Source organism: Brugia malayi, assembly GCF_000002995.4.
Source record: "Brugia malayi strain FR3 genome assembly, contig: Bm_v4_Chr4_scaffold_001, whole genome shotgun sequence".
Lineage (NCBI taxonomy): Eukaryota > Metazoa > Nematoda > Chromadorea > Rhabditida > Onchocercidae > Brugia > Brugia malayi.
In genome coordinates, this window is record NW_025062478.1 from 3,749,483 (window position 1) to 3,761,595 (window position 12,113).

General features: G+C 25.4%; 3 protein-coding genes across 3 annotated transcripts; all 3 read right to left on the bottom strand.

Moving 5' to 3' along the window:
• Nucleotides 1–3,021: 3,021 nt before the first annotated feature.
• On the bottom strand, nucleotides 3,022–4,047 carry Bm3767 (phosphomevalonate kinase, putative; the record flags this gene model as incomplete). Its single annotated transcript, XM_043081527.1, has 3 exons — nucleotides 3,022–3,250; nucleotides 3,475–3,579; nucleotides 3,782–4,047. The coding sequence occupies 3 exons, from the start codon at nucleotides 4,045–4,047 to the stop codon at nucleotides 3,022–3,024; spliced, it is 600 nt and encodes a 199-aa protein (XP_042937461.1).
• Nucleotides 4,048–4,863: 816 nt separating this feature from the next.
• Bma-emo-1.1 (Protein transport protein SEC61 gamma subunit, putative) lies at nucleotides 4,864–5,491 on the bottom strand (the record flags this gene model as incomplete). Its single annotated transcript, XM_043081528.1, has 2 exons — nucleotides 4,864–4,976; nucleotides 5,344–5,491. The coding sequence occupies 2 exons, from the start codon at nucleotides 5,489–5,491 to the stop codon at nucleotides 4,864–4,866; spliced, it is 261 nt and encodes an 86-aa protein (XP_042937462.1).
• A 4,072-nt stretch (nucleotides 5,492–9,563) lies between these two features.
• On the bottom strand, nucleotides 9,564–10,275 carry Bm17746 (Uncharacterized protein; the record flags this gene model as incomplete). Its single annotated transcript, XM_043081529.1, has 3 exons — nucleotides 9,564–9,637; nucleotides 9,945–10,131; nucleotides 10,273–10,275. 3 exons carry the CDS (start codon nucleotides 10,273–10,275, stop codon nucleotides 9,564–9,566), a joined length of 264 nt encoding a protein of 87 aa, XP_042937463.1.
• Nucleotides 10,276–12,113: the final 1,838 nt, after the last annotated feature.

Genomic DNA, 12,113 nt, shown 5'->3' on the forward strand with positions numbered 1-12,113 from the left:
TACTAATCTTTTCATACTATTAACTTTACAATCATTATTGCTCATCCATATATTTGCCATAACAATAAAATGAAATGAAATTATCCCCAAATGTATTCCATGTAACAAAATAAATTATATTTAATGGTAAATGTAAAATTTTAAGGTCAAATAAATAAATGAAAAAGAAAAACAAAAGATTTGAATATTATAAATAAAAATATATAATATTAATTATTAATCTTATAAGTAAAATTTTTTTATTTTCTTTTTGCATTAACGCTTTTACTTCAATTCTTTTTTTTTTCTTTTTTCTGCATGTTTCATTTCAAAATTATGAAAAATGTAAGTAACTTTCTTGAGAAATGCAAATTATTTGTTTTTTTTTTTCTTTGTTTTTACTTCCGTTTCTAATCAATCTTTTCCTTAAATATTTTCTAAAAAAAAATTAGTAAATAGTGACAATTTAATGATTAATAAGAACAATAATAATAGTAATAATAATAATGATAATAACGATGATAATAATATAAATAAAAGCATATATTATTAATTATAACAATAGTAATAATAATAATAATGATAATAACACTGATAATAATATAAATAAAAGCATATATTATTAATTATAATAATAGTAATAATAATAATAATAATAATAATAACAGTGATAATAATATAAATCTCAGTACAACTTTTTTATTTTCCTTTTGCTTCAATGCTTTCATTTCTATTCCATTTTTTTTTTACGTTTCATTTCAAAATTATAAAAATTGTTCATTCAATATAAGTAACTTTTTTGAGAAACGTAAATTATTCGTTTTTTGTTCTTGTTTCCGTTTCTAATCAGTCTTTGCCTAAAATATTTTCTAAAAACATAAATTAAACAATAACATAATAATAATAATAAGAAGAAGAAGAAAAAGAAAACATAATAATAATAATAATAATAATAATAACAATAATAATAATAATAATAGTGGTAATAATAATAATAATAAATAAGTATAATAATGAAAATAATAATAATAGTGTTAATAATAACAATAATGGTAATGATAATACATAATAATGAAAACAATAATGATGATAAAATAATAATAATAATATTGATGAGGATAACAATCATAATAATAGTGTTAATTACTTATGCACATTTGCTAAATTTAATATATTTAAAAGTAACACAGAGAAAGATGTGAAACTGAAGAAAATAATTTTCGAAATAAGTGAGCAAAGCCATACCATTTTATGAGTTTTAAAGGAGAGGAAGAAGAGAGAGAGAGAGAGAGAGAGAGAAGGGAAAAAAAGTGGGAAAAGGATGAGTTAATCAATTTTCTTGACTTGTAAAGGGAATTTTGACATATTTTAAGTTTTGACATATATTTTAAATTTTGGAATTTATCATAGTATGAAAGAAATTTACACTTAAATTAATATTTTACGCTGCCCAAAATTACAATTCAATATTAGAGAATTTTTTTGTTTGTAATATTCCAAAATTTTTGTTTTATAATGCATACAAATGAGTAAAAAGTTACACATATATTTTCAAGAATTAATCTTTTCATTTTTATTTTTATTTTTTTAAACATTTTTATTATTACAGTGGAAATAAGCTAAATGCTTAGCATCTTGACTTTTTTTTTTGAAATTTATTTTACATATTTTTTGCTCGCATTTCACGCAATTCACGTTCTACTAATAAAATATTTTTTTATGCAATATTTCATATATAAATTAAATATGAACAAACTTTAATTTATAGGTAATGAATGATAAATATTGAAAGTTAAGTGCAAAGTTAAATAATTATCATACTGCTATTATAACTAGACATAAAATATTCTGTTCACTTACTAACCATTAATATCGCTTTATTATCAGTTATCAATCTAATCAACATTATCATCAAGCAATTATTTCATTGGTGATAATTTAAAGAATTTGCTAGAATCAATTAAATCAATCAATATGGTATTCATCTAAAAGTAAACCATCTATGATTATTTAAAATCCAGTTTGTTAAATGAATGAAATTATGCAAAAAACTTTAACTGATTTCATCAGCTACTAAATTATCATTTTTAGAAGAAATATTAGTATTTAAAAATTTGAAAAATGTAACTATGAATGATTTTGACATAAAATTTTCTGTTTAATTGCTCAATTTTCTTTGGTTTTTTCTTTAAATATTCAAAAGTGTGCAAATGATTAGCTCATAAATCACTGATTTACGGTATAATTTTTTCTCTTTTAGAATTTAATATTAAAAAAAAAAATGAATTGAAAAAATGATAAATTCTTCATTAATAATTCATTCAAGAAATTACATAATATTTTCTAATGACCTATTTCATTTTTCTATTTTGCTTATTTTTAGAAACATTTCTTTGTGTTCATTCTGCAACTGTTTCATACTTTTTTTTATTTAAAGAATTTGCTTTTCATTCAAAAATATGAGATACAGCAGAAAGTTTAATCTTAACTGATAGATAATTAGGAAAAATAGAATAAACACTTTTAATTAAACTAATTTTTATTGCTGATTGACGCACATACACAATACCAAAAAATTAAAAATTAAATCATTCTGCTATTGAAATACATCAAAGAATTATTGATTTTAGAAATTCATATATTTTCTAAAATATAATTCGAAGATTTTTTGCTTTTATCGCAATAAATAAAACACATTAATTTCTCTGTGATATCTTTGATGATGTAAATAACACTCATAGCTCATTAGCTCAATTGTACAGCTTGTTTAGATTTTATTTGAATTTGGTAGCAATCCTAGCAGAATCTACAACATCAAATCAAGAATGGAGCATAATTCATGAATCAAACAAAAAAAAATTCAACAATGAAATATTATGTAGACTAGATAACAACTAGTTTCATTTAAAGCAATATTAAAAGTTAACAAAAAAATAATAAATAATCTATATGAAATATAAATGAAAGGTACTTAATGTAACTTCTCTCTTTTTCATTTTTTAATTTTTCAAAACTTCAGGAATGATATCAATAAGCAGGAAATCATTTTCGACTCAACAATAATTGACTTATCTCAAAAGAAAGATCAGTTAAGCATTCTTCTAAATTAGTTGGTAATATTCCATTTACAATTTGAACATCATTGGTAATTACAATATCCCAATCAGTATAATCGTCGAGACCACACTCAGTCATTTGATCATCAATTCCCTTGATAAATACAAAACCACGCATTTCCCGGACTGGTAAAGTTGTTTCGATACGTAACAATCTGTAAATTATTAGACCTACGAAAAATGTTTTTTGCTTGCATAAAAATAAAAGAAAATTTCTAGGATAAATTTAACCTAATTAATCAAAAAAAAAAAAAAAAAAGAAAACAATGCCAATTAAGCTAATCTGAAAAAAATAACATTTTGTTCAACATATAAATTAATGATATAAATCATATTCTAATGAGAAATAATAATAGATGATTATATAAGATTATATAACCTTAAACGAGGACCACAATGTATCTTAAAAAATTCAACATCAGAAAGTCGTCGACAATCAGTCACAATTAATACATCAACTGAATTTGCTTTTGCTAAAACTTTCCTGAAAATGATTCAGTTATTCAATCTTTCGTAAATATTTGAAGTTTAATTCCAGAAAAATTTCATCCATCAGAATTATATGTTTTTTTTTGTTTTTGTTTTTATCACATAAAAATAGAAGTAAAATCTAGGATTTTCTATTTTATTTTCTATTTTATTAATTGTTAAACAATATACGGAAGTAATTTTCCATTCCGATTAACCTGCAAAAATATCCAGAATCATTGCTTCGTATCCCTTCACCCCATGAAATCATATCTTGACGATATATCTCCTTGTACTGTGCATCATATTTCAATCGTTCAGCATCAATACCATTCAACTGGGCATATTCCTCTTTTAGTGGATAACTTATACCACAAATGATAACTTTATAACCAATTCTTTCTAACCGATTAGCCAACAAACTTCCAACAAAATCTTTACCACATTTTCGTTTACCAGAAAGGCAAATGACCACAGGCGTCATTTTCCTACAATAATTTTGATTAGATTTTCAAAAAAAAAAAAAATTATAAAACTCTCCTCTCATGTATTAACAGCAATTCTTATAATATTTAACAAATAATTCGACCATCACAGCATTACTACTCACCAGGTTTATCCGGTCCAAAAATGTTGTATACCTTTCGGTAGTGACCGGATTGTATATGTATATAAGATAGGATCATATAGCTTTTCCTGGAAGAGTTGAATGGGAAAGTTGAAATAATGACACTATTTACGTAGCATTCAACTACTACGACAGTTAAATACCAAAAGTAAGGAAAGCTAAGTTACCGCTTTTGTTGTTCAAAATACTTCAACTACAAAAAATGTTGCAATCCTCCACCAATCAAGGAAATAACCGCATCATTTCATTTGTTTCAGAGGAAAAATAACATGAAGGAAAAAGGAAGGTCTTAATTCTTCAATCATAAATCATCATCTTTATCAATAAATCTCCCATTTTTTATTTTGGGAAAGCAGCAAGTTATACCTCTCAGAATTTCGGTGTAAAAAAAAAAAAACATTATTTAAAATTCATTAATTAAAAAAGTAGACAAAACGACTAACTTTACTGATTCGAAATAATTTATTTGAAATTTCAAACATCTATTTTAATCAATTCATCATTATATAACACAAACACTGTGAGAAAATAAATAAAAAAAGAAACAAAGATATGATACAACTGTCAAACACATTGTATAACATAAATTATTGGTAACTCTCGCATAGAATATCATTTTAATCACACTACTTCATTATATGTGTGTTTAATAAACCTATCAAAAAATTTATATTATCCGCCAACGATGATATTATTAATTGGAATGTGGATAAGCTTGACGAAGAAACCGATAAAACCCATTATGGCAAAACCAACTGCTGTTGCTACCGCAATTTTTTGATATTCTGAAACACTCATTTGCAGCCATTTGAAATAAAATTAGATATCAGTAATTCAATTTTACGGTATCATTAACGAATTTCAACCGCCTTATTCAACGCATTCACATTTAATACTATAGTTTATGATTAAAATAAAAATTTCCCAGCATCACCAAAAAAAAAACTGTATAATTTAAGGCCTTAGCAATGTTATGCCACGTCATCATTAATCAACAAAGACTATAATGTAAATGCACAGGAGTTAGCACTGTGTAAAAAATGCCAACAAACAATCCCCAAAACAGTAAATTAAATCAAACTGACACATACACCTCAAAGATCTGGATGAGAAATGTGATCAATTAAATCTAAGTCTATCTAAGTATATTACCTTTTCGATCTGGTTTTGTGCACCTTTTCACCAATCGAATTGAATCTTTCGCGAATTGTTTGCTTGGATCAATTAACGCTTGTAAATGGTCCATTAAAATGAGCTCTGAAAAAAAAAAAAAAAAATGCAGTGTAAAACAAACCTTCATCAATAAAAAATTCGCAAAAAAATCCAAGACTACAAGTTTTTAATTTTAGAAAAGCAGAAAACCAGAACTTTCGGCATTTCTTTAATATTTGCTAGTTCGAAGAAAGAGAGTATGAAGAAAGAGATAAAAGATGCTTCTTGAGAACCAAAACGCCTATTTACCCAATTTCCTATTGTTCAGTAACATAACAAAAAAGTGTTACCCCCCGCCCCCTCAAAAAAAAAAAAAAAAACTCATAGTCTCATTTAATCAAACATTTGGGCATACTGGCTATAAACAGTGCAACAATTTCTTGCAAATCAAACTCGCAATTCATTCGTTTTACAGATTTCTCATGCAAACCAACTCACCCAAACAATCCACTTAACCGTCACCTACAGGAAACCAACCTGCCCAAACAATTCGCTCACCCACCACTAACCGGAAAACCAAACTGCTCAAACAACCTGCCTACCCTTCACTCACCGGGAAACCAACTTACCGACCCAAACAATCTGCTTAACCGCCACTCACCGGGAAACCAACTTACCCAAACAATCTGCTTAACCGCCACTCACCGGGAAACCAACTTACCCAAACAACCCGTACATCATCCTGCACCAAATACAAATACACTGATATTCATCGTTGCCACCTAGAAATTCACTCAAATTCCATTTCACAAGGTTTCAGGGGCGCAATGCCAAAAACCAATAAACTATTCGTAGACTATCTTATCATTCATCCTTATGCCCGCACCACACTATTTCATTTTTGCATTTCGTCTAATCTCATCCCTTTTACAGCCCTTTTACGCCACTCATTTTTGTTGTCTTGTCTATTCATACCTGTTTTTCCTCTCACTCTGTTATCTTTATGCTACAAATATTTTTCACTATTATTAAAAATACTTTTCATAAATCAAATTTGTTTAAAAAATTCAAATGATATCTTTTTTGTCTAATATTCTTTTTGCAATGCTTTTTATGCACACACTCGCACTCTCTGTCCTTCTTCCTATTTCGTACTCCCTTTTTTCTCTCTTTCTCTCAATGTTTTGGCTATTTATTCCATGCAATTCAGGAAAAACTACAAATGGACTTAGCTGTAGGATGTAAATTATCTTTTGCAGCTCTATTTCTTTCGTCAGAATTTATAAATTTGAGCTTATCATTGATAAGTGATAAATCGAAAAGGTTCAAAGTGTCTTTTTTAGCTCTGCCTAATTTTGGAAATTTTTGATAATTTGATATTTTAAAAATTTGATAATTTTGAACTCGTCATTGATAAATGATAAAGAGATGAAGTGTTATCTGTGATGATAATTGATAAGATAAGAAGATGTCGTTTACTGCATACTTATTAGTTTTTTATATATGAATTAATTTTATCAATATTCTGTTATTTTAAAATTAACAAATTAGTAAAATTATTAGAAAAATAAAATTCAGCACATTGTTTGAAATATTTTAAAATTGGTTAAATTGCTATAATTAATATATTAATTACAGAAACTGATTTTTTTAACTTTCCAATTTATTGAATAATTTTTCTTTTCATTTGAATTCAAAAAAGCATATCTGAAGTTTTCATTTAATTTTTAAATATATATTAAATAGGAATGCAGCACTATCTATTAAATTTTTATGATATAATTCTTATCTTTTGTTGTTTAGGTCAATTTTTATTGAACTTACAAAACTACTTTTTAGCAATTAGCAATAAATATCAAATTTCTTTTTGGATTTTTCACTTTTTAATTCTTTTCCTTTCTACTAATCATTTATGATAACTTATCATAAGTAATACTTTAGTTGGTTCTCCGTAATAAGGAATACTCCGCTTCATAGCACTATCATTTGTACCTAATTTTCCGAGCTAAATTATTTGAAAATTTCCATTTACAAAAAATTGAAAAAATATAACATTGATCAAAGAATGTTCCCGAATAATTGAAGATATCATCCAAGATTAATTTACAACTGACTTCTGGCTTTCATTTAATATGAAATTAATTAATCATTATCAAATATTCTCTTATTTGAATTTGAATAATTTACTTTTAGTTTATCTTTATTTCATTCCCTTAAATGCTTAGTAAGTGATCATTCGTCATCTTCAAAGATATCTGATTAAGCAAAAATTAATTTGAAAAATTTAAATTTTTTTATTTTTTTAAATTTTTTTTTTTTTTTTTAATTTTTTTTTTTTTTAAAAAATTTTTTATTTTTTAAATTTTTTTTTAAATTTATAAAATTTAAATTTTTTTATTTTTTTTGTCCATGGTACTTCTGGTACCAGAAGTACCATGGACAATATCTAACAATTGCATTCCATCTGCTGAGTTGATGTCACTGCTTTTCTAGATTAGAAAGAAAATAACACCAAAATATCACTCATCATAAAAATTTCATTCCACGAGGCCAATATTTAATAGTTATTACTGAGGCATTTATTTTGAATCGAATAAAGTAACACTCCAAAAGGGAAAATAAACATTAACAGGGAAAACTATGCTGCAGAATAATTAATAGTCTCAAGGCAAATGAAAATTTTGACAAAATTTTGACTGGAATTATGTTGCAACGATTCTGCGTCCTTTCTGCATCGAGAATTAATGTAATTTGAGATGGAACGAGTGATAAAGTTGAGCAGTTATGAAAAACAGATACTGCGTTTAAAAGAGAAGAATGGTGCTATATCTGATGTCATGAATTTAAATTCGTTTTTTAGTTAAATGAATCAATTCGAACAATTACTGGGTTAATTCCAATGGTTACGTTGATATTAAAAAAATAATGAAACAACAGCCGAATATTGTGGAATTTTACAAATATCCACTAGAAAAATTCATTATATAAAAATTCATTACTATCTTATTTAATCTAAATGTGATATAGACAACATCAATTTGACTTGGAACTTGAATATGATCTAATTAATTTTACGATGTGACTGAATATGCTTCGCACTGATTTGTTTTATGCAGAAACCTAGAGTGATTCACTTAAACAGGAGAATTTCTTTATCTAATTGCATTTAAATAAAGCACTTCCTGCAATCTAAAAATATAATTTCAATTTCATTATTTTCTATGAAATTAAAATTTCATCTTCCCCACCAACAACTCCGCACCAATTACTTGAGATATTTACTGCTAAATCAGAAGTAGTTACTTGCATCACATAAAATTTGTTATAATGATTAATTCACAGTGTCAGATTATAGAAGTGAATTGACTGTTAAATTCTTGTTATGATTCATTTGTATGTTTACCAAATGGACTGAGAAGCATAAAACATTTCAAATATTATCCGCAGATAATATAAATCAGTACAACAAAACTTGTAAGCCAGAATTTAAATAATAATTAGTTTCTTTCGTCAATTAAATTGACCTTTATCATTATCATTCGATTGCATGAAAGAATATGAAAATTTGAAGTTTTTTTTTTTTTTTTTTAATAAATCTGTTGAAAGAACTTCTTCTGTTGTATAATTTTTACTATTACTATTAGCATATACGTAACATTTAGATAAATAAGTATGATTCTTTTTTTTTAAATTCTCCTAATTTCATTCACTTCGGTTAAAATTAAAAAAAATTCCAGATGAGCTGTTATTCATGCTATAACTCAAAAAATAAATTAAATATTTTGATATAATGAAATCATAGCATCAATTACGTTGCATGAAAATGTGAACATTCAGTGAGAAAATTCATTTTCCTATATTTCTTTTCAAAACTTATTTTAAAATCACAAAGCAAACATAATTTTTTTTTCATTTTCGTAATTTCATTCACTTTGGTTAAAATTAAAAATATTCCAGAAGAGCCGTTATTTATGCTATAATTCAAAGCTTGTAATATTATAAAAAAACTATCAGAACAAATATCACTCAATTCAATAACTATTGTTATTGCTGCCATATTTAATATGTGCATTAGGATGACAATCTTTGATCCATCTTCTCTTTAAAGTTAGAAAAAGAAGCTCGAGAAATGAAACAAGAATGCACAACAAGGTTTAACGAATCAAATGTCATGATTTTCGATCATTTTTCAGAGCAGATTCAGACACATAGTATTCCTTTCACTTAATTATAATTTTATCCATTTCAACTGCTTGACCACTGAGAACGGCAAATTGTAGTGATTCAAACACTTCTAGAAGTGAAATTTACTTAGAAAGAAATTACGCATCATTAGTAATATAATAGGCTTACCGCAAGTAAGTTTTAAAATGAATGTTTTGGAATTTTGAGATTTCAAGTAATGAGAAAAAAAAGAATTAGCATGAAATTGATTAAATTTACAAATTTCCAGTCATTTCAATTATACGGTAATACTTTGTCCTTCATGAACAATTTTTAGAACAAACTTTGAAGTGCAAAGTTCTTTTAATAACTGACTGTGCATTTTCAACTTTCTTCTATTAAAAATATCAGCTATTCAATCTTAAGTAACGTCTAACCTCGTTTGTATCTATGCCATTGTTCTCGTTCCATAGATCTGGAAGCTTCATTAAGTTCAAAAACAGTTCGATGTTGACAGTGATGAATGATCATCGGTGACTGCAAATTTTCAATATCACCATTAGTAATACGACCGGTTATTCGATAAGTTCGCCTGATAACTGCTGGATTGTTATAATGTCCCTTCTGTAATCAAAAATTTGAAGTAAAAAATAATATGCTCTCATTGGAAATGTTGAAAAAATATATACATATATTAAAAGAAAAAAATAGAGCTTCATGAAATCTTTGAACAATTATCATCGATTAATGAATCATTTATCTCACCATTAATTAAAGAGATTGTAAAATATTCCAGAACTTCATGTAACAATAAAATTCACTTTTATTGCTAAAAGAAAAGAAAAATAAACAAGCTATAGTGTGTTAACACTAGCTAGTAAAAAATTAAATCTATCACTTTATTTCATTTGGGAATTATCTTATGCTTACATTTCAATTAATCTTTAAAATTTTTAGCTCAAAATAAACATATTAAGATATAATTAACTAACTTATTATCACTCGCAAATTTTTAATTACAATTGTTCAGTATATAAAAATGAGACAATAATGAGAAAAAATTTTTTATGGAGGAAAAAAAATGCTATTTTGGATAAGTATGTGATACATGGTAATGAATGTTACTGATAAGATGTTGAACTCATTCTCAAAATGTTAATTTTTAGATACCATCATAAGAAGAAATCGATTTATTTCATGATTGGTGAACCAATGGATTTGAAAATCTCAAATCATATTAATCGTTATTTATGTTAAACTTCATTCCAATAATTAGACAAAAATTATTGAATTTCAATGAATAATACTAAATAAATATTTCAGTAATTACTAAATAATTATTTAATTAATAGTTATCGAATGATCTCAATGATTATTTTAATGAATAATTTTAATAATTATCGATGACGATTATTTCAATAATTATCAAATTTTTTCTTCAATGTTACGAATAATTAGTAAATTTTATATGTGTTTACATTGCATGTAATTGAATAAATAATTGCAAAATACACAGATTTAACATCTAAAACAAACAAACAAACAGAAATAACAAATCAGAAGCATTTGATATATTTTACCTCGTTTTTTATTGGAAATAATTTAATTATCTAATCTAATTAACTATCAAACTTAGCTAATTTGAAAGTCAAAACGACAAAACTTAAATCAAATATTTAACAAATTAAACAATTTAAGTGCGGTTTTAGTAATTATTTCTAATAATTTTGTATTTATTACTAAATATAAAAAAAGTAGCCAATGATTTGATTAATTGACAATTTTGATGAAATCACATCCTGAAAAAATTACATCCTGAAAGTTTTTCTTTTCCAAGATTTTATAAAATTTAATTGCAGTTTGAAAAAGTATTCATTTTTATCAAATTTAGTTGCGCTTGGAAAAATTACTTTGAATGAAAGAAAAAAGTTTATATAATCTGTGGCATATTATATTTGTTTTATTTATTTATTATTATAAGGAAAAAAAAAAGCAATTATTTATTGTGAAAGTAAAAATTAGTATCACAAAATCATTTATTTTTTGTAGCAGCAATTAATTTCTAATCGGTCATGCAAAAAAAATAGCAGGTGGTTAGCTTTCTTTGCTGCATGCTTTTTTTGCTAACTACGCGCAACTGCATGCTTTTTTTATTGAGCATATTTATTGCACATTTTGATATAAAACTCATTGTTAAACTATTAATTTTATTTGAGTGATATTATTTTGCTTATTGCCTGCTTTTTTTTCATCTTTTTTTAAAAGTTAGTTCTATTTGCTTTAGTAATTTATTGCTATAATTATTGCTTGTGTTGAAAGAAATTTTTTTAGTTCATAAATTTTCATTGAAATTATGTCCTTTCATCTTTTTTAAAATGCCTCTCAACACAATAAATTTTCCCATTTTTTTAAATACATTTTTTGCATATGCAAATTTTTCAAAAATTTTCTTTACTATAAATAATCATTTTATTATTTTATCAGTTAGTATTAGCTACAGGATCTGTTAGTGAAGAGTTCGCATAACCACTGGAAGTGTTAGTTTTGCAGACGATTAAAAGGAGTGTTATTCTAACAAGACTTTTTTAAAAAAAGAAAAAAAAAAA